This window comes from Drosophila mauritiana, chromosome 2R, assembly GCF_004382145.1.
Source record: "Drosophila mauritiana strain mau12 chromosome 2R, ASM438214v1, whole genome shotgun sequence".
Lineage (NCBI taxonomy): Eukaryota > Metazoa > Arthropoda > Insecta > Diptera > Drosophilidae > Drosophila > Drosophila mauritiana.
Window position 1 is genome coordinate 21195334 of NC_046668.1, and position 21390 is coordinate 21216723.

The 21390-nt window shown below is 48.7% G+C and overlaps 7 protein-coding genes across 16 annotated transcripts; 4 read left to right on the plus strand and 3 right to left on the minus strand.

The window, feature by feature from the left end:
- Positions 1-68: 68 nt before the first annotated feature.
- On the plus strand, positions 69-6704 carry LOC117135427 (phosphatidylinositol 4-phosphate 5-kinase type-1 alpha). Of its 6 annotated transcripts, none has more exons than XM_033295582.1 (16): positions 74-506; positions 819-853; positions 957-1106; positions 1232-1429; positions 1482-1624; positions 1686-2183; positions 2250-2342; positions 2409-2541; positions 2593-2680; positions 3072-3134; positions 3488-3574; positions 3631-3903; positions 4857-5073; positions 5167-5339; positions 5430-5515; positions 5771-6704. In XM_033295582.1, exons 1-16 carry the CDS (start codon positions 419-421, stop codon positions 5777-5779), a joined length of 2334 nt encoding a protein of 777 aa, XP_033151473.1. In that variant the 5' UTR covers positions 74-418; the 3' UTR covers positions 5780-6704. The 6 variants fall into 6 exon arrangements, with proteins under 6 accessions (XP_033151474.1, XP_033151478.1, XP_033151477.1 ...); XM_033295581.1 differs by having other exon boundaries at positions 75-506; positions 2238-2342; XM_033295583.1 differs by lacking the exon at positions 3072-3134 and having other exon boundaries at positions 69-506; positions 2238-2342; positions 2593-2722.
- LOC117135433 (ER membrane protein complex subunit 8/9 homolog) lies at positions 6593-7982 on the minus strand. Its single transcript, XM_033295595.1, has 2 exons — positions 7693-7982; positions 6593-7187 (listed from the first exon to the last, which is right to left on the minus strand). The coding sequence occupies exons 1-2, from the start codon at positions 7888-7890 to the stop codon at positions 6774-6776; spliced, it is 612 nt and encodes a 203-aa protein (XP_033151486.1). The 5' UTR covers positions 7891-7982; the 3' UTR covers positions 6593-6773.
- A 282-nt stretch (positions 7983-8264) lies between these two features.
- On the minus strand, positions 8265-11515 carry LOC117135428 (ATP-dependent zinc metalloprotease YME1L). 4 transcript variants are annotated; one of them, XM_033295588.1, is made up of 9 exons: positions 11202-11515; positions 10705-11102; positions 10588-10647; positions 10345-10534; positions 10199-10291; positions 10011-10093; positions 9639-9955; positions 9190-9580; positions 8265-9114 (listed from the first exon to the last, which is right to left on the minus strand). In XM_033295588.1, exons 1-9 carry the CDS (start codon positions 11226-11228, stop codon positions 8451-8453), a joined length of 2223 nt encoding a protein of 740 aa, XP_033151479.1. In that variant the 5' UTR covers positions 11229-11515; the 3' UTR covers positions 8265-8450. The 4 variants fall into 4 exon arrangements, with proteins under 4 accessions (XP_033151479.1, XP_033151480.1, XP_033151481.1 ...); XM_033295589.1 differs by having other exon boundaries at positions 9639-9952; positions 11202-11514; XM_033295590.1 differs by having other exon boundaries at positions 10011-10084; positions 11202-11513.
- A 315-nt stretch (positions 11516-11830) lies between these two features.
- LOC117135431 (OCIA domain-containing protein 1) lies at positions 11831-12879 on the plus strand. Of its 2 annotated transcripts, none has more exons than XM_033295594.1 (3): positions 11831-11987; positions 12044-12533; positions 12595-12879. In XM_033295594.1, exons 1-3 carry the CDS (start codon positions 11928-11930, stop codon positions 12816-12818), a joined length of 774 nt encoding a protein of 257 aa, XP_033151485.1. In that variant the 5' UTR covers positions 11831-11927; the 3' UTR covers positions 12819-12879. The 2 variants fall into 2 exon arrangements, with proteins under 2 accessions (XP_033151485.1, XP_033151484.1); XM_033295593.1 differs by having other exon boundaries at positions 11832-11987; positions 12592-12879.
- LOC117135430 (probable GDP-L-fucose synthase) lies at positions 12869-14140 on the minus strand. The gene is made up of 4 exons (XM_033295592.1): positions 13927-14140; positions 13759-13873; positions 13144-13701; positions 12869-13087 (listed from the first exon to the last, which is right to left on the minus strand). Exons 1-4 carry the CDS (start codon positions 14049-14051, stop codon positions 12920-12922), a joined length of 966 nt encoding a protein of 321 aa, XP_033151483.1. The 5' UTR covers positions 14052-14140; the 3' UTR covers positions 12869-12919.
- A 97-nt stretch (positions 14141-14237) lies between these two features.
- LOC117136056 (mediator of RNA polymerase II transcription subunit 23) lies at positions 14238-19577 on the plus strand. Its single transcript, XM_033296703.1, has 15 exons — positions 14238-14347; positions 14410-14503; positions 14558-15522; positions 15581-15667; positions 15723-15925; positions 15978-16354; positions 16418-16592; positions 16649-17137; positions 17195-17521; positions 17581-17804; positions 17863-17945; positions 18000-18147; positions 18217-18874; positions 18936-19076; positions 19135-19577. The coding sequence occupies exons 1-15, from the start codon at positions 14303-14305 to the stop codon at positions 19448-19450; spliced, it is 4332 nt and encodes a 1443-aa protein (XP_033152594.1). The 5' UTR covers positions 14238-14302; the 3' UTR covers positions 19451-19577.
- Positions 19578-19745: 168 nt separating this feature from the next.
- LOC117136057 (serine protease snake) lies at positions 19746-21058 on the plus strand. Its single transcript, XM_033296704.1, has 3 exons — positions 19746-20025; positions 20087-20300; positions 20363-21058. Exons 1-3 carry the CDS (start codon positions 19773-19775, stop codon positions 20976-20978), a joined length of 1083 nt encoding a protein of 360 aa, XP_033152595.1. The 5' UTR covers positions 19746-19772; the 3' UTR covers positions 20979-21058.
- The last annotated feature ends 332 nt before the right edge of the window (positions 21059-21390 follow it).

The window sequence follows — 21390 nt, forward strand, 5'->3', positions numbered from 1 at the left end:
TATAAACATTGCTTTTTGCGGATTTTACAGCAGTGCGGATGCTCCGCTTTACCGTCTGACTGTGAATGCAACCCTGCGCCTGTTCCTGCGCACACCCTTCCAGCCCTGCCGACCTTCCAGCCTTCCAGTGTGCCTATGAGTATGCAGTGAAAATGACAGCAGTGGCAGAGGAGCCATCAACATCACCATCACCGTAGACAGCAGAAACGTTGACGCCAGCGCTAGACGAGAGCCAAGGTTCCTGCCACCCAGTTAGCCCACTCGATTGGATAATCGCCGAGGATCGAAAAACGTGAAAGCAGCCCTCGAATAGTCCAAGTCCACAATCCCAGCCAGCCAGCATGTCCTAGTGAAGTCCTAGTCGTGGGAAGAGTGCAGAGAAGAGAAGAGAATAGGATAGCAGAGCAGGAGCTGCACGATGGCCTCCGGCGATGGCGACACCATCAACACCATCGACATGGACAGCTCCTCGGCGTCACAGGCCAAACTGGCCGAGCCCAGCAATGGTAACTATTATCCACAGGCCCCGTCACTTTTCGCAGCGTGAAAAAAATCAATGACTGTCGAATGGAAATGCCCCTGGCGCATGTGTCTCGCGCGAAGGGAAGAAGCGTGAGTGTGAATCCACCCCCGCACTTGTCAGACGGACTTCCATCGGCTCCTATTTATATTTTGGGATTGATAACAAAAGAAAGTCACACGCGACTGGAGGGAGAGTGTCCTGTCCAAGTTCAAGTTGCGGTGATTGACCAGGCGACTGCGTCATGGCCTGAATTAAACATGACTCCTAATAATGAACTCTGTCCGTCTTTCTTTAGCCTCCACCGACCATGTGGGAAACTCATCGCCCGACGTAAGTACATCCGCCTTGGCCTCGAGGTCACTCCCATCCAAACTAATCGGGTCAATTACTTTCCTTACCAACCAACCAACTAACCAACCATTCATCCGTCCAGCTGGGCAACCGACCGAACCGAGCGTCCAGCAAGGCGGACAAGGAGCGCAAGATTGGCCACAGACGGGTCGGCGAGGGCGGCGAGATTACGTACAAAAAGATCCAGACGTCGCAGATCATGGGCTCCATCCAACTGGGAATCCAGCACACTGTAAGAAACATGCATAGCTTTAAATACATGAGAATATTATTTCCCTTAATCCCACAAATGCAAACAAATCATAATTATATCTTGGCTTTCGCAGCTACTTAGTAATCTTGAAATATCCTTCGCAGGTCGGCAGTCTGGCCTCGAAGCCCAAGCGTGATCTACTTATGATGGACTTCTGGGAAATCGAGAGCATCACCTTTCCACCAGAGGGTTCTAGCCTTACACCTGCCCACCACTACAGCGAGTTCAGATACAAGATCTACGCGCCCATAGCGTTTCGCTACTTTCGGGATCTGTTTGGCATCCAGCCAGATGATTTTATGGTGAGTGGGCGACCGTTACAAGTCGGCAGATACTGATGGTCCATACTTCCAGATGTCCATGTGCACGTCCCCGCTGCGGGAACTGTCCAATCCTGGTGCTTCCGGCTCTATATTCTACCTGACGACCGACGACGAGTTCATCATAAAGACGGTGCAACACAAGGAGGGTGAATTCTTACAGAAACTACTGCCTGGGTGGGTGACCAAAACAACACTTGCCAGAAGACCTATTTAAAAAGTGTTATGTGCATTTCAGTTACTATATGAATCTAAATCAAAATCCGCGCACGCTATTGCCAAAGTTCTTCGGATTGTACTGCCTGCAGACGAGCAATGCCAAAAATATTCGCCTGGTGGTCATGAACAATCTCCTGCCCTCGTCCGTAAAGATGCACCTCAAGTACGACCTCAAGGGCTCCACGTTCAAGCGCAAGGCCAACAAGGCGGAGCGTGCCAAGAAGTCGCCCACGTACAAGGACCTCGACTTCATGGAGCAGCATCCCAACGGCATATTCCTGGAGGCCGAGACCTACGCCGCGCTGATCAAGACCATTCAACGCGACTGCACGGTCCTGGAGTCCTTTAAGATCATGGACTACTCCCTACTCCTCGGCGTCCACAATCTGGACGTGGCGCTAAAGGAGAAGCAGAGTGAGCAGAGAAAACCGCTCAGGGCTCCGCTGGCCGAGGACTCCGATGTAGATGGAGATGATCCCCTTGATGGCGATGCGGCCACAGGCATCAGCAGGAATAAGTGAGTATCTCAGCTTGCTGCCAAGCCTTCGGGCAATCTAAAGATCTAACCCAGTGCGGCATACAGGTCAGTGAATCGCCAGCGGCTGGTTGCCCACTCCACGGCCATGGAGAGCATTCAGGCGGAGAGTGAACCCATCGACGACGAGGAGGATGTGCCGTGAGTGCTTCCATTTCAGTTCCATATATTTCCGAGCTTACATGCGACGACCTAACCCAATTCCAGACCTGGTGGCATTCCAGCAAGGAGTGAGAAGGGCGAGCGCCTGCTGCTCTACATCGGCATTATCGACATCCTGCAATCCTACAGGCTGAAGAAGAAGCTGGAGCACACATTCAAAAGCATCATACACGATGGGGTAAGGCTGATGATTCTAGCAAGGACTTGCCACTGATATGTACTCTTGCAGGAAACCGTATCGGTCTGCCGGCCCTCGTTCTATGCTCAAAGATTCCAAAACTTTATGGCCAAGACCGTGTTCCGCAAGATACCCTCCCGTAAGTGGACCGGTCGTGGAAGTCGGGCTAAGTACTCGTACTGTAAGGCATTTTTGTGTGCAGTTGGCCGAGTTATGCAAGCACTCAGTTCCGGTTCCGGTTCCGGTTTCCGACATTTTTGAGTAGATAGTTAGCCATAGACACTTTCACACCATTTACATTTGAACACACCGAACACCATTTAGACACTCGTAGCTTGCTAATGTTGGTTAATCGATCGATGTGCAGCAAAAATGCAATATGGTACACTTGGCCTGAGTAGACGCCGATTTGAGGAGATACCTACATATCTCTACATCGAATCAATATCCACCAACCAACCGCTCTGTTCTCTGCTTTCTTTTATGGCCATGTCTCGAATGCAATCACCCACACTTACGTACGCATATAGTGGATCTCCCAGAGATCAAGGGGAATCACAGAAAATTTCGTACCTTGGTGACCAGCTACATAGGTAAACAAACGAATGGTCGATGTCCCTTAACTTTTGATTATCTCTCACTTGAGTTTTACTTACACCTTTCTTATCGAGTATTTTATAGTGTTTATTAACGATGATTTGTATTCACCACTTGGTTTTATATGATTTCGAAACGGACGCCAAAGCATGCCTCTCAATCTCACGTTAGTTGACCTCACATCCCTGGCATCCTCGGCATCCTTGGCATCCTTGGCATCCTGGCAACCGTATTGCTCTTGGCTTCGCATAGTTGCTTTGGAAGTGCTATGCTTTTTGAACCTTTTCTTTTGATCGAAACAAATTTATGTGTTCCGCAATTATTTACTCCATTTCCATAATTTTTGCAGCGCTTAAGCATTCGCCTTCTAAGAGAAAAAGCCTTTCCAAGGCCATTCAGCGTTCCATTGACAGCGACAACGAGATGGCCTCTAGGCGTAAGTTAATCACCCTAAAAATTAAGCTATACTATATACTATTTTAATTTCTTCAGCGGTTCACGCCTCGCACTCGCACAGCAGTGTCAAGATTCACCAGCCAGCCAAGCCGCCCACCACCGAGCCCACGCCAGCGGGAGCGGCTGGTGGAGCCGAAAGAGGAGCAACTGCCCTAGGTCCAGCAACCACCAGTGGCGCCAGCGAACGGGCACCTCCGCCCGTCAAGCAGCGTACTTCGGCGGCCAGTAATCTCAAGACGCGAGTGCCACCGCCAGTACCGCCACGCGGCTCGCCACGGCGCAAGGATGCCCAGGATCGGACGACACCAGGTACAGAACCGCACACCAATAATCCCAACCCGGCACCAGCACATACCCACACCCTTCAGGTCCCAGCGAACGAGGGCATTCCGCGATTCGGGGATCGCCGTTCGCCTAGCAATGTCCAGGATTGGTTGGAGCTGCATGATCTCTTCGATGCTCCGAACAGTGGTCCATATGGTCCATCTGCTCCGCCTGCTCCTCTGGCAGACCCAACGGTTACTCTACTGAGAAGTTCTTCGCTGCGGCGTCGGGATTCCCTCCACTCCGCCTACTCCACGGCTCGATCAGAGAGTAGCTTCCGGCGCCAGCAGCCACGGCTTCTCAACCACGTGGACATCTTCCAGCGCAAGAACAGCTTTGTGGCGCGCAGTGATCGGTCATCGGTGGGCTCCATAGTTCGCAGCTTTCCGCCGATCAGAGCGGAGAGCTATCGTACGGGACGTTCCCGATCATCGGGCAGTATTCACAGCCAGCATTCTCCTAGGCGAGGGATTCAAGAGAAGCTGCAGCGACATCAGAGGCGAAAGCGCTACTTTCACTACGTGGATTTGGCACTCGGTGGCGAGGATTGCGAGAACCAGCCGGAGGAGGATAATCTGCTGCAGTCGGTCAGTGCTTTTCTGGAGGTCAAACGGGAACTGGAGGCGACACAGCGCCCTAGAAGACCGCTACCCAAGCTGACGCTTCCCGAGCCGGTCGTAGAGCCTGCGAGGAGTCCTCCTGGACAGCAGATCAGACGGGGCAAGAGACGAGCGCCAAAGGCAGCGCCCTCCACGATACCCGAGAGCGACGGCACTCAGGGATCGACTGGACGCGGACAGGGACGGGATTAGCTACTCGCTTGCACCTCGCTTACCCAGCCACACTACACCATTACCCAGCTACCTACTTTCTACTACTACTGTCTACTTCTGCCACTCATTCCGTTGTATATTTTGCTCTGCTCATTGTATTGCTAGGCACAACGCCCTCATGCAGCTCGACTCCTCCCCCCGCCTTTGACGACATCTCCGAGGACAGCTCGAACAAGAACAGCAGCTCGTCGATAGGGCGCCGGTCGCATCATCATCACCACCATCACCAGCAGTCGCAGCAGCACCAGCAGTCCTACTATCTGGATCGCAAGATGAACATTGGACCCGCCTATCGAGGCTCCTACAAGGAGGATATTGTCAGGTAGTAATGCTTCTGTTTCTTAGCCCCATCTAAGCTATCCCGCCGTTGAGTGGAAATACCCATTTGTAACAAATTGATTTATTGTTTAACCAGCGTATCGGAAGTACATCTGGATACATTACTGGCGGTGGACACCTCGTCGAGCAGCCAGTATGGATCCCGCGGCGGATTGGCCTGGACCCCGCCCGCTTCAGGTGAGGGCTCCACTCCCACATGGACAGAGGGCACACCAAGTTTTACGGACTCCAGTTCGAGTGGTGATCTCGGTAATTGGCACTTGAGATTTGCTTTGAAATCGCTTTTTGTGTTTCTATATCTATCTGTATATGTGTATTCGTTCACGCTTGCAATCGTAGACAACTTCTCGCCCATAAACTCATCTAAAATCGATCGACACAAGCCGACGGTGGAAGAGGCCATCAACTCTCTGTCCGCGGGAATGGTAAATATCAGAGGAGACCGACTCTAGACACGATCCCCAGCACACACAGATACGTCCCGTACCGCTGCACCCACGACACCTCCACCTAGACAGCTCCATGCCCATCACACAGACTTAGACTCGCACACGTCCATATAGAATCGTACACTACTAGAGTTTTCCAAATTGCAGTGCATCTTTCGTTTGGGTGTTCTTCCCTCGCCATTCCCTCACAGCATCCCACTGATACATGACTTCTCTATTGCATTCTTATAGATCAACTAACATAGCATGTGGTGACGGAACACAAGACACACCAACCCAGATATATCACGATGTGGACTGAGAAAGAGTCCGAGCAAAGTATGCCTCATACTCTTACATACTGATTATGCTTGCGTGTTCAGGCGCTCTTGTATAGCTAGGATATAATCAAAAGGCGCCCCACGTAGAACAGATTCCCCCATGTCATGCCCACGACCACAGCCACACCCACACCTGCCCATCCCTTCCAGCGGACACTGGGTGAAGAATAACCAACAGAGACATAACTCAATCCAGCAAAAGATATTATATACAAACCGAAAGCGTACTCCTCATACACAGAACTACAGAAGCATATAGCATATAACTGGCAAATCAAATACGAGTAAGGTGCTCACGATGGCATCCCGTTGGTGATCAGAGATCCGTGATCAGTGATTCGTTGTCCCGGCCCCCTATACGTTTAGTGTACGGTGTAAAGAGTTCGTTATGCGTTCGATCAGATAATATGGAAATATACAATACACTGAAATTATATAAATAAACGTTTTTGCGATACTTTCGATCTCCGATATATCCACATAAGTACGTATTATGTATACCTATGTATAATCAGCAATCGCGATATTACAATATTATTGTAAAATATTTCAATTTACAAGCCAGACAAACCAAGAGCAAAATTATATACATATTATTCATCTGTATTTATTAACGATAATTGTAACGCGCTTAGGTTTACTCAACACAATAAACAGAACAGAACCGGACCGGATATTACAATACGTGCACCAACAGACGGACTCGGACTGCAGACAACTTTTGACTCAAACATGATGAAAGAATTGATTATTTATTAATTAGTTGAATGTTATTTAACTTATATGCATTATTCTAAAGATTACTGAAATCCAAATGTAATTACAATAAATTAAATTGCAAGGTTGAAATTCCGGCATGTTCCCTCGAATGCGATTTTGCTAGACTAAAACAAACGTACGTTTGAAACGGGCGACTAGTACAGTTTCTGCAGATCGTTGAGCGGCTGATTCAGGAAGTCGTTGGTCCAGTTTTTGTCCGGATTATCTAGATGGTTGTCGAAGTCAACCAAATCCCGCATGGCTCCGCGCTTCAGCAGCAGCGACACGCCTTCCAATGTGTCGGACGCCTGTGAGAGCGTAAACTTGGCCTTTGACCACCTTGCTCCGGAGTCTCCGGGGCAGTTGAATACCTGGATGGCGGCTCGGTCGTGCTGCAGCGTCATCAGCTTGTTGTCCACCACCATGAAGCAGGCGTTCTTGAAGTTCTCCTGGATCTTGTCCGCTATCTTGGCGGCTGGGGTCTTGTCGACCTGGTTGTCGTAGAAGTTCTCCGGCGCTGCGTAGTAGCCGGCGATTACCAAACCCTCCCGTTCGGCGTGGGCATCGATCTGAAAGTGTAGGTAGGTTTATAATCGGTATTTTCGTAGGCATGCCATTATAAACCCTATTTTATAAATTTTTTTAATATAATAATGGTACTAACTAGTACACAACCTTATCGGCTTATGCTTCACAACTTCAATGCTTTAAGACGGCTGGTTTAATCTGCCTCATAAACTTCTAACAGGGTAAAAGTGATGTGACACTAGTTTTCGAATTTGATATGCTAATATTAACATACCATCGTGGGGTACAAGGTACATTTTACTGAATAAAGATCGCTTGGAACACAAACATTTCCGTTCTAGGCACAATATTGGATAACTATGCAGCCGCAATAGATTAGAATTGTTATATATCTTTTGGATAGCGGAGTGTTTAACTAGGGTGCGAGGATCTAGATACAAATTGAAGCCATGTTAGTTCCATGATTGGGCGCACCACATTACTGTCCGGATTAGAATTCACCGAGCCCCTCGTGGAGTGAGTTTAGGAAGGGCAATTGCCAATTACCAGCATGAGGGCCACCTCCGCCATGGGGGTGACATACAGGCACTGGTGGAAAAGCGGAATCGCATCCACGATTTCCACCAGAGAGCCCTTCGAGGTCTTCTCGGCCAGCAACAGTCCGTTGACCGCCTGGTGTGGATACTTCGCCGCGTGGAATATCAACTTGGCGTACGCCCGCTCCGAGACCTTGTAGTCGCACATTTTCTCAGAATATTATCTCAATTTATTCGGCAAAAAATAAAACATGAATTGGAAATTCGACAGCTAGAAAGTGTGACCACAACGCAGCCGTTCAAATATACCGCAAACGTCAAATATACATTGGAAAATACTAACATGGATGAGCAGGGAATGGATTCCACAAAAAAATGAGATCCAAACTATATTTGTTATTAATTTCTTTACTGTTGAAAATATATATTATTTAAGTTCTAGAAAATTGTCTCTATTTAAGTTTGCAGTAGTCTGGTCACATCGATATGGGCGCGCAAACAATATTTGGATTCCACTTCAAATTAATTTATTACTCAAACTAATATTTAATTCTAACGTGAATGATGGAAAACATAACTGAATATGTGTAACATTTTATTTCTTAACTGTCCGTCTGCGTCTCGCTCTTGCTTGGTTTTTTCTCCGGTTTTTTATATATGTATATTGTAACTAAAAATATTTAGCAGTTTAGCTGAATGTCCGGCGGCAGACCAACCCGGCCTTCCAATTGGATCCTTGAACACCATCAAACCACACCGATGGGGGAACTACGTCTGACTTTCATTCAGTATTGCCTTGATGTCGTCGGCGTCAAGAGTCTCGTACTTGAGAAGCGCCTCCGCAAGCGCTTTGTGCTCCCTGGTGTGTTTTCGCAGGATAGCCTTCGCCCGCTCGTAACTGTCGCTGAGGATGCGCTTGATCTCCGCGTCCACGGCTTCAATGGTGTTGGGGCCAAGGGTGTCGCCGGTGCCCAGACCCTTTGATGCCTCGATGGTGCGAAGACCGACCTTGTCGGACATGCCCCAGTCCCTGACCATATGCGTGGCGATCGAGGTTGCCTGCTTGAGATCACTGCTGGCTCCCGACGTAATCTTGTCCGTGCCGAAGACCAGTTCCTCAGCAGCACGACCGCCCATCATGGTGTCCATCATGGCCAGCAGCTGCGCCTTTGTGACATGGTAACGCTCCTTCTCCGGTATGTAGGCGGTGTGTCCAAGGGAGGGTCCGCGGGGCATGATGGTCACCTTGTGCAGCGGATGCGACTCCTTGGTGTAGAAGGCCACAATCGCATGGCCGCCCTCGTGGTAAGCGGTTATGGTGTTGGCCTCCTCGTCCGGCAGACGAGCCTTTCGCTCGGGTCCCATAAGTACTTTGTCTCGTGCCGTTTCCAAATGCTTCATGCTGACCGTTTCGGCTCCATCGATGGCAGCTCTGCCAAAATGTTAGAATTATTAGTACCGCTCTTAAGGATTGTGATTGAATAAATCCACACAAGTTATTCCTTACCTTAACGCCGCTTGGTTGATCATGTTTTCCAGATCCGCTCCTGTAAAACCAGAGGTGCCGCGCGCCAGCATGTCCAAGTCAATTTCATCGTGCAAAATCTTCGTCAGATACAAAGACAATATCTCCTTACGCCCAGTGAAATCGGGCGTCGACACCATGACTTCTACATCAAATCGACCGGGACGCAGCAGAGCCTGATCCAAATCGTCGCGACGATTGGTGGCTCCCAAAACAATGACGCCAGCGTTCTGATGGAAGCCATCCATCTCGGAGAGCAGCTGATTGATGGTCTGATTGGCGTAAGGATGCAGCACAGAGTTGGTTCGCTTGGCGCCCACCGAGTCGATTTCGTCGATGAAGATCACACAAGGGGCACGAGCCTTTGCTGCCTCTGCAAGATTATTTTCTTGTTTAGTTGAGAACTTTGGGTAATTGAATAATTCACTTACTGAACAGATCCCGCACTCGCCTGGCTCCTTGGCCTACGAGCACCTCGTCGAACTCTGGTCCGGCAGCATGGAAGAAAGGAACCTTGGCTTCACCGGCGACGGCACGGGCCAGCAGTGTTTTGCCAGTACCCGGCGGGCCAACCAGGAGCACTCCCTTTGGAAGCTTTCCGCCCAAGTTCGAGAACTTTTCGGGACTCTTCAGGAATTCAACGACCTCCTTGAGCTCCTGCTTGGCTTCGTCGCAACCCTTGACATCCTCAAAAGTGACGTTGATCTCCTCCGGGTCCACCTCGACCTGGTTGCCCAGTTGTATGCTGCTGAAAGAAAGGCATATCAGATGGGTTAAGCAAAACTAATAACGTGGAGGCTCACCGAAACACGGATCCGTTGGAGGTTGTAAAGAAGCTCAGGAAAATGCCCAAGAACACGACGATTACGACGATAGTCTGCAAAGTCTGCGTGACAATTACTAGAATTTATTTTTAACACTAAAGAAGACAAGGGCCTTCTGTGGTTTTCAAAGTAATCAAGATACACTTTGAATGAATTTAAACTCGTACCTTCAGATATTTCATAGTTTTCCCTGATTTTGGAGAGTCCTCCGAGTTGGCGGCGGCCAAGTAGCCCTCTGCAAAGGCAATCTTCAGACTCTCCTAGAATACAAAACATTAGTACGGCTAACAATTGAGAGACCCTGTCGTCCTACGCCTTTATTAAATCCGTTCTCTTCGGATTTGGCCAGCAGCCGTCTCAGTTTTTCGGCCTGAAGGGGTGTGTCCCCATCCAGACGCTGGGGCGAGTTGGCCAGAGCATTCTTTAGTCGGGAGGTCATTGTGGGATTGCGCTTTTGTTCTGCCTCAATGGAACGATCCGTCTTAAAGCCACGTATCTGCTTTCTATAAAGGGCTACACTTTAGATATAGTTCGAAGATTCGTTCCGTATACCTACAGCTGTTGTTGTGAGAAGAGCGGACGAAGAAGACCTGGCGTAATAGTTGGAATCACCTTGCTGAAAACATTAACCAGGATTAACCAGAGTCTCCAAAAAGTAATTTGGAATACGTACACATTGGCGCCTGTGGGCAGGGCACCCGCTGCACCGGTTAGCGAAACTTCGAACTGATAATTTTGCAGCTGGCCACGACCGATCTGTGTGGCCGGCTCCTCCAACGTGACTCGGACGTCGCGCATGGAGGGCAGAATGCTCGTCACCTTGGCCAGCATATCATCGACCAGCCGCCGGTCGAGAATGCCATTCAGTCGAGCCGCCCTCTCCACCATGCCCTGTATGCTGGCGCTCGAACGGCTCAGTAGGTTCCGCAGGTCGAGCACTAGGTCATGACTCCGGCTGGACGTGGACGTGGACTTGGGCAACCGGGCAGCTCCCGCGCTCCCGTGCAGCTTGGTTCGATTAACGGAGTAGTAGTGCGGCTTTCTGCTGAAGTTGCCTAGGTACAGGTAGGGCTGTCACATCACACGCAGTTCCCCGATTCCAAGTGTTGGGTTGAAGAAATGGAACAGTCAGGTGGGCGGATGAATGTATTGCCATCGGGCAGCACTTACCACGGAGTGTGTGGTGGTGGAAAACATTGCCAAAACTACAAATTTCAATAAATTACAAGGGCAGGCTCAGGATCGCGGCCAGCAGACGAGACAGCTGTAACTTTACTTGACAGCGAAAATGTCATAATCTCGTCGCGTCGTGCGCGTTGCATCCCTGGTTCTGGTGGTGCGCGACTTTCCACCTCTTATCAAAGCACGCGTTCTCCAATTACTGTCAATTTTGAAAAGTGTATTCGTTTGTAGACTGGTGGTTTTGATTTTATTCGATTATTAATTTGGTTTATATATCCAAACTGCTTCTCGTATAGTCGACGCTGCTGATAGTTTTGGTGAACTTACATAAAGATATAAAATTTTGTATAAATTAAATGAATGATAATCAGAGCAAACTTTTCATTCTACAAAATGTGACTTGTTTACTACTAGGATAAAATTAAATCTATTCCTAGTTTTACTTTTATTGACAACAAATTCCAGTCTATCCGCTATAAATGAATGTTATTTTTTCTTTAAGTTTTAACTTTTTAAAGAAAAAGGTTTTTAACGAGTTTAGGGAGTAGACAAAGATTCACTATCGAAACTATTGTGTATAGATCGACCATCACTAGTTCTGGAGATGTGCAGATCTCACTGGCCCGTTTCGCCGGCGACCAGGGTTGGCAAATCGGCTGCGCCGGTAGTTGGTCCGTTATACATTTCACAAATTCCACATTAAATTGTATCAGCATGGACTCCCCGCTGAACGATGGCTCTCAACATCCTCCGCCGCACGCTCCCCATCCCCTGGTGAGTGCTCTGCGGTCTTTAAACTGTCACCACCCAAATGCTTGCATCTTTTTTAGGCGGACTATCAGTTTTCCGCGGAGGAGGTGAAGGCGTTACGTGAGTGCAACACGGAGTCATTCTTCCAGCGCAGCCTGCCCTTCGGCACTGGACTGGGCCTGCTGGCCTACTTCGGCGTCAAGAACGGCTATTTGCAGGGACACGTCAAGTACGGCGCCGTGCCCAAGGTCGTGATGGGCGTCATTCTGGGCTACTTTGTGGGCAAGTTCAGTTACCAGCAGAAGTGTGCCGAGAAGATCATGCGCCTACCCAACTCCCATCTGGGCGAGCTGCTGCGCCAGCGGAGACAGGGCGGCGGGGTCATCAGCTCCATCACACCGGACGAGAATCTGGGCAGGGCCTTCACTCTGGCACCCTTCTCGCCGAGCTCGGCGGACGTGTACAGCGATGAGGCGTATCAGCCTGGGAGGAGTACTGCTCTCAATCTGGACACGGAATCGCGCCCTACTTTGTCCGGCCTAGACGACATCTACCGCCCCACCCTGGACTGTAAGCTCATCTAATGCTTCTCATTCTCTATTATGATTCTGTGCATTCTCCTTCCCAGCAGCTGGTTCGATGCTGGAGGCGGAGTTGCCCTTGGAGCCGTCTAAGCCGGGCCAGTCTTACGAGGACCTGCGACGAAGGAACCGAGAAGAGTACTCGAAGCACCAGCAGAGCCCATACTCGCGACCTTACGAACCACCAGTTCCCGTTCAACAGCGACCCGTGGAGCAGACACGAAGTGAACCCGCTGGAAGAAAGAACCAATACGGCGACTCCTGGACTGATTAAGCTGACACACTAGGTATTGTTATTTTGTTGGACATTAAACGCGCATAAAGTTCTGTGGAAATAGGTTATCTATTTACATTTGTTGGGGATGGAATATTAAATTACTTTCTGGCCTGCTCGTAGTTTTCTTTGTACCACTTAACCGAGGCGTTGATTGCCGTTTCAAAGTCCGTAAATGCGTAGTCTGGCAGAAGGGAGCGAAACTTGGCATTAGACGCCGTCTTTTTGTACTGTCCATCCGACTTGCTCGTATCACAGACCAGTCTTCCCTGGAAGAAATCAAGTTAATCTCTTGCCTTGTCACAAAGTTCGCTTTTTAACCTACATTAAAATTAAATGCTTTTGCAACGGCCTGAGCCACCTCGAAGATGGTAACCTCCTGCACTTCGTCCGCGCTTAGGATGATGGGCTCAACACTTTCGTAGTTCCTGAGCACCCAGATCATCAGCTCCGCCAGGTCTAGGGAGTATACAAACTGCCGTAGTGGCATGCCGCTTCCGAAAACGGTAAACACCTTGTCCCTCTCGGGGACGTCAGTTTTCTCCGTAACCAGCTGGTGCATCCTATAGATTATGCCCGGAATGACGTGGCTGACCTCTGGCTTAAAGTTGTCGTGAGGACCAAATATGTTGCACGGAATGACCGAGGTGAACAGCCGGCCATCTTTATCGTGGTAGGCGTGGTTCTGCACGTCTATCAGTCGCTTTGCGTAGGAGTAGCCATAGTTGGAGGGGTGCGGCGGCCCGTTGTGCACCATGGTCTCATCTATAGGGTAGCTGGTTTTGTCCGGAAAAATGCAGGTGGACAGGCAGGACACCACCTTGACGCAGCCCTGCTCGTATGCCGTTTGCAGGACATTGTCGTTGATGAGCAGGTTTTTGCGCTGAAATGGATTCGCATGAAATGGGTCTTGTAATCATCATTTCGGCTTAGAGCTCACCAGGAAGTCCAGGTTGTTGTTCATGTTGTGGAACAGGCCTCCGACCATTGCAGCCAGGTGGATGACATGCGTGGGCTTCTCCCGGGCGAAGAGTGCCTGCGTGGCGGCCAGATTTCTGTAGAGATATTTGTTTTCGAATACGTTCAATTGAGTTTCTTTATGACTTACGTTAAATCTGCATCTTTAGAGCCTGCAAAAAACCATTGCTCGTCCTCTGGGGACTGCTCCTTGATCACTGCCTCCAGAGCCTTGCCCACCAGCCCAGTTCCGCCTGTGACCAGTACTTTTTTCATGCTTTTTGTGCGTTTCAACAAATCAAATCAACAACTTGTTTCTAAAAAAATTTTCTGCTCAATGAGACCATATGCTTCAAATGCCGGCTAGTCAGTGAGTGCTGCCTGTCTGGCGTTTTTAAGCTAATCCTTTAGCTAGTTCTTCTTATCAGCAAAAGCAACATTTAGATTCTTTGCTAAGCCCGCTTTGGTCACACTGTGCCCAGGTAGTTTTTGTTTATGCGATGTCGGATATGCGAAAAATAATTTAAATGGATATGGAAACGCAAGTTATAGACACCGTCAACGAGTTTCTGGTAATAGTGAAACCCTGCACCTCCAAAAACTCACCAACTCATTCACGCTCTCCATTTCGCAGAAGGTGGACTCCCTTGACGAGGCGTTCGTTAGCGTCATTGTATTCAAGCCAAACAGCGAGCAAGAACGAGCCACCCGCTTCGCCAATGATTTGGGTAGGTAAATCCGTCTGCTGGAACTTGAAACTTGGTAATAACTATCTGTTTCAGTCACCGCCTTTGGGAACGTGGCGCAGGAGAATCGGGAGCAGGTGCTTCGGCTCTACCTGTTGCGTGCTGCCGGTGCCTCCGGATATCACATCAAAGTGCTGATGGCGGCACTGGTGAAGCTGGTGGATGCACACGTGATCACCGCCAGGATGCTGTGCGACAAGGTGCTGATGTGCGAGAAACTGGACTTCGAGCACAGGACCTTCTGGATCGAGAGCTTCCGGCTGATCAAGCGCGTGATCGTCCAGGTGGACTACAAGGGTGTGCGCGAGATCATGAAGGTGTGCCGCGACAAGGCCCAGTGGTTTCCGCTGAACGTCAACGTGACCTACATGCCACAGCTTCTGGCCGTTGAAGATATCCTGCGCTTCATCTTTGATCGCAACAATTGCCTGCTGCCCGCCTACTTCATTGCCAACGAGATTATGCGTCCGTTTCCTTACCACTGGAAACTGAACCGGCTGATGACGGACTTTGTCGAGGAGTTCCGCACCACGGCACAAATGGTTTCGATCATTGGACATGCCAGTATGCTTCCCATCGTAGAGCATTTCGGCTACGCCGATCACATGATGAACTCCTGGCGGCTGGACCACAACACCCTTAAGTTCAACTTTAAGGGCAGCCTGCCTTACGAGCCAGAGCTGCTCGAGGAGCAGAAGCCCCTACTCCGATACGTTTTGGAGCAGCCGTACTCGAGGGAAATGGTCTCTCAAATGCTGAACCTGCAAAAGCATCAGAAGCAGCGCTACAATGCTCTGGAAGAGCAGCTGGTTAATCTCATAGTGCAGGCCATGGAGATGACGGAGGCGAATGATGGCTCTGCGGGGAGTGGCTTTAACTCCTCAGACGAGCAGATCACGCCCTACGAGTGGATGTGGCTGCATCTCTCTTCACAACTAATTTACTTTGTGCTCTTCCAGTTCGTAAGCTTTATGCACATAGTGTTGGCGCTGCACGAAAAGGTAGGTCCATGGTGGATCAAACTAATACTTATTGTAATTAACTACTTTTCACCTATAGCTGTCCAAGTTGGAACTTCGCAAGGGTCGTGATCAACTGATGTGGATTCTGTTGCAGTTTATATCCGGGAGCATACAGAAAAATCCTGTAAGATCCTGTTCTCTACCTGATCGATCTTATTTTTAATCGCTTTTATTTTCAGATCACCAATTTCTTGCCTGTGTTCAGGTTGTTTGACCTACTCTATCCCGAGCTAGAGCCTCTTAAGCTGCCAGATATCAATAAATCCTCGATGGTTCGCCATATGGCACCAATTTGCGTGTGGATTCACCTGATGAAGAAGGCACGAGTGGAGAACATGAACATCACCAGACCATTGCCCATTGCACTGAAAAACCATTACGAGTAATTCCTCTACCTTCCTTTAGTGCTTAGATACTAACCGCTTAATTCCCAGCTTTCTGCAGCACCTGGTCACCGCTAACACCATGATGAACATGACGCTCGGAAACGACTTCCGCATCATTCTCATCTGCAATGCATACTCGACGAATCAGGAGTACTTCGGTCGTCCCATGGGTCTGCTGCTGGATGCCCTAAATGGCACTTCAAAATCTCCAAACGGTGGCCAAATCCCAGCCGTAACTTTTTCGGTCACGGTTCTGGACAGCCTGACGGTGCACAGTAAGATGTCGTTAATCCACAGCTTCGTAACTCAGATGCTAAAGCAGGCCCAAACCAAGGGCCAAGTTCCAGCGGCTGCGCTACTGGAGACTTATGCCAGACTTTTGGTTTATACAGAAATCGAGTCGCTGGGCATAAAGGGATTCCTGAGTAAGTACAGCCTGTTGAATTGATTAAACTATATGCTTATGATTTTTTTTCAATTCCCTAAAGGTCAACTGATGCCGACCGTGTTTAAGAACCATGCGTGGGCCATGCTGCACACCTTGATGGAGATGTTTTCGTACCGGCTGCATCATGTGCCTACGCACTACCGGGTCCAATTGCTTTCTCTTCTCCATTCTCTGTCCTCCGTGCCGCAGACAAACAAGATGCAGCTCAATCTCTGGTAAGTTATAAGTTTGTCGAGTATAGAAATCTTACTAAGCTCTCCCCTTTGTTTAGTTTTGAATCTACTGCTCTGCGTCTGATCACCAGCATTGGATCCGCCGAGTTTCAGCCGCAGTTTTCGCGTTACTTCAATGACAAATCTCCCGGAGCAGTGGCGTCTAATGAGAGCGAAGAGCTAAACAGAGTCCTTATCCTTACGCTAGCTCGATCCATGCACGTGCATGGTGGCGGCGATGAAATGCAGGGATGGTGCAAGGACTTCCTTTCCAACATCATTCAGCACACGCCGCACTCATGGCCCATGCATTCCCTAGCCTGCTTTCCTCCCGCCTTAAACGAGTACTTTACGCAGAACAACCAACCTCCGGAGAACAAGCAGCAGCTTAAGAAGGCCGTGGAAGAGGAATATCGAACCTGGACCTCGATGACCAACGAGAATGACATAATCGCGCACTTTCTGCGTCCAACTACGAATCCTTTATTCCTTTGCCTTCTGTTCAAAATAATTTGGGAGACGGAGAACATAAGCCCAGTGGCTTACAAGTGCGTAAGATTTTGATTTGAACTCAATCGTTTTATCTGACCATAACTTGCTTTTAGAATATTGGAGGGTATAAGCGCGAGAGCCTTGTCCACTCACCTGCGCAAGTTTTGTGACTACTTGGTGGCTGAGGTGGCTAGCTCATCGGATGGCCGCGACTTTATTCACAAGTGCGTCGACACGATTAACAACATGATCTGGAAGTTCAACGTTGTGACCATCGATAGGGTTGTGCTTTGCCTGGCTCTGCGAACGCACGAGGGTAACGAGGCTCAAGTCTGCTTTCTCATAATCCAGCTGCTCTTGCTAAAAGCCAGCGAGTTGAGAAATCGTGTTCAGGAGTTCTGCAAGGACAATAATCCTGATCACTGGAAGCAGAGCAACTGGTAAGTTGAACACTTAATTTTGTTAAGAGCACAAAGGCATAGTTGTTATTATTTTTCAGGCAGGACAAACACTTGTCATTCCATCAAAAGTATCCAGAGAAATTCGCCTTGGATGAGTCTGCTTCGCAGATTCCGCTGCCCGTGTACTTCAGCAATGTCTGTCTGCGATTCCTTCCCGTACTGGATGTAGTGGTACACAGATTTATCGAACTTACCATTACAAATGTCCACCAGATATTGGGCTTCATTTTGGATCATCTAAGCATACTCTACAAGTTTCACGGTATGTTACATGTGGCTTTCAAGATTTTCATAACTTTAAATTACCTTTTGAATCGCAGATCGACCTATAACTTATCTGTACAACACTCTCCATTATTATGAACGAATCTTACGAGACCGCCCTGCGCTAAAGAAGAAACTTGTAAGAGCTGTTAAGAATATTATATTCCCTTGTCTAATATACTGGTTGTTCCAGGTTGGCGCTATTACCAGCGCCTTTAGTGAGATTCGGCCGCCCAACTGGAGTGTTAGTGAGCCGTATAAGGTGTATTTGCAAAGCCAAGACTCGCTGTGGACCCCCGAATTGAGCTACTATATGAGTTTGATCAGGAGACTTGCCGACAGTAAGCTAGGATTTGGGAAAAGACTATGATGTGTTCCTATATTCATGCGTAACCCCTTGTATTTTGCAGCAATTAGTGGGAAGAATGTATTTTACTCCACGGACTGGCGGTTTAACGAGTTCCCGAATGCGCCAACCCATGCGCTCTATGTGACCTGCGTGGAGCTGCTGGGTCTGCCGGTTGCACCGCCACTGGTGGCCAGCAATCTCATTGATGTTATAGTAAGCGGGTATGCGGTTATTCCGCAAAAGGACATTCACAGCTACATCAATGCTGTAGGCATTGTTCTGGCTGCCTTACCGGAGCCCTACTGGAGTGGCATATACGATCGCCTACAGGATATGCTCAACACACCCAATATGCTGAATTGGACCTACAGATTCAATGCTTTCGAGTTGTTTAACTTCAAGACAGTGCGCGAGGCGATGCTGGAAAAGACCTACGCCGTGGTGTTGGCAGTAGCTCATTCAGTGTTCCATCACATGGGCGCCTTTAAGCTGGCGGCAATGACCAGGTACCTCAAGGAAAAGCTAAAGCCGTGCGTGCGAACCGAACAACAATTGCTGTATCTGTGTCACGTCTTTGGACCCTTCCTGCAACGAATCGAGTTGGAAAAACCGAACGCTGTGGCTGGCATTGCCGTGTTACTTTACGAAATTCTCGAGATTGTGGACAAGCAACATGGTCCGAAGCCCCTGCAGTACATGGACCAGATCTGCGATTTCCTGTAAGCATATCCTCAAAATCGCATGAAAGGGTACTAATCAAATGTACTTGTATCATTTCAGTTATCACATTAAGTATATTCATGTGGGTAATATCATTAAGAACGAATCGGAAGCCATCATTAAGCGGCTACGACCCCTACTGCAAATGCGCCTTCGGTTCATAACCCACCTTAACTTGGAGGATATTCACACAGAAAAGATGTAAGGGCATTTTTATGCAAACTCAAGTTCGGTTTCAACAGAACTTTTCCAATTTCAGCAACGACAATACTAGCAATAATGCAATAACCAGCCAAACGCAGTCCCCAATGCAAACGCAACATCAGCAGCAGCCGCAGCAACCACATCAGCAACAACAGCAAACACATCAGCAGCCGCAGCAACCACATCAGCAACAACAACAGCAGCAGCAACAACAGATGCAGCAGCAACAAATCAACGCAGTGCAAACAACCAGCGTTCCCCTGGGCAGCGGTGGCAACCTGCAGCAGCAGCAGCAAATCAACCAGCAGCAACAAATGTACATGCAGCACATGCAGCAGCATCAGCACATGCAAAACATGCGGCACAATTAGACTATGTGGACATAGCCTAAAGACATAATCCTAATTTAAAGTAGTATTATCTTATATTTTACCGCTTATTGCATTATTCATTTTCCATTGAATGTGTAAGCAGCTCTCAGATATGTTAAGTAAGAAACTAAGTGAACTTTTTGTAAGCCACCTGCGACTGTTATCAGTGGGATTCACAGCTGTCGGCCCAAGTCCTCCCTCCAGCTTTACGATCAAAAGCTTGGCTTAATAAGCACAGCTTAAAGCTCTTCGAAGATAACCTGTAGTTGTTGATCTTGTCCACCCCGAGCGGCGTTCTCAGTTGTGATCGCAGAGCACTGCGATGTATGCGCTTTCCGGAATCCAGAGCCTGTTGCTGATTGCTTCAGTCAGCGTGGTGGCCGAGTACTGCGACAATGGAACGGGCGAGTGCAAGGAGCTGACTCCCTCCGACTGCCCGGTGATATTCTACAACCAGCACCTCATCGGAGCCGAAGTCAAGTACTGCGACGAGTTCAACGACATTGTCTGCTGTCCCATACCGCTGGATCACCAGAATCTAAAGCCAGGCGAACAGACGAGGCCCTTTGAGAAGCGTGAGGAGTGACTGCATCGATTCCCTTCGATTGATGGCATTTGAAAATTCACTTTTTTCAGAGTGCAAGCAGTACAACGAGGTGAGATCCGCCTGCCAATCCACGCCCTTCATCGTGGGCGGCACAAAGGCATCCGGTAAAGAGTTCCCCTTCATGGCCCTAATCGGCACTCATCGGCCCAACAAGTCCAAGTCGGACATCAATTGGGATTGTGGTGGATCCGTGGTGCATCCCAAATTCGTACTGACTGCGGCGCATTGCCTGGAGACGGATGAGTAAGTAAGCTTGGGATTCCCTTGAGCGATACTCCTTCCATCTGTGTACTTCCAATTGTCAGATCGAAGGCCGAGCGACTGGACCCAAACTTTGATTCGCCCAAATTTGTAGTTCGCCTGGGGGAGCTGGACTACAACAGCACCAACGATGATGCTCTGGTTCAGGACTTTCGGGTTGTCAACTATGTGGTCCACCCCGGATATGATACCGAAGACGAAGAGCAGGGCTTTAAAAACGATATTGCCCTGGTGGAACTGGATCGGGAGGCTGAGTTCAACGACCATGTGGCGGCAGTTTGCCTTCCGCCAGACAGCGGCAACGATGTTCAGCAGGTCACAGCCGCCGGCTGGGGATTTACTGCGGACGGTGTGAAGTCCTCGCACCTGCTGAAGGTCAACCTCCAGCGATTCAGCAACGAGGTGTGCCAGAAGCGCCTGCGCTTCAGCATCGACACACGCACCCAGTTCTGTGCCGGCTCCATGTCCAGCCAAGCGGACACCTGCAACGGCGACTCCGGCGGACCCATATTCGTCCAGCATCCGCTCTATCCGTGCCTGAAGCAGGTCATCGGTATTGTCTCATATGGGTTGGTTTGTGGCTCCCAAGGACTTCCGAGTGTCTATACCAAAGTCCACCTCTACACGGACTGGATCGAAAGCATCGTGTGGGGCAATTGACAGCCAGGAGTCGTAATATAACAAAAAAGGATAGTTTAAAAAATAAAAATATTTAAAATAAATCACTAATTACTTTGAAATGTTTATGATTTCAAAGCATATCAGCGACGTTGGGGCCCTGAAATCACGGCGTTGCCAGATCTGGTGAGAAACGATCGCAGTGCAGAGTGAAAAAAAATTGTAGGCTCTTAAACAAAAATGAAGCGGTCTTGTTTTTCTATACATTTTTAAATCAATTTTCGAAATTGGAGCTCTTCTAAGCCTAAGTCTAGATTCCAATTACAAGACTATATTATAATTGTGTCTAATTACTAATAATGTACCATAATTTATTTATAATATTATTCAAAATGTAACAAGATCTAATCAAAAAATCAAGAATAAAAATACCAGATTCAATATTCTGAAGAAA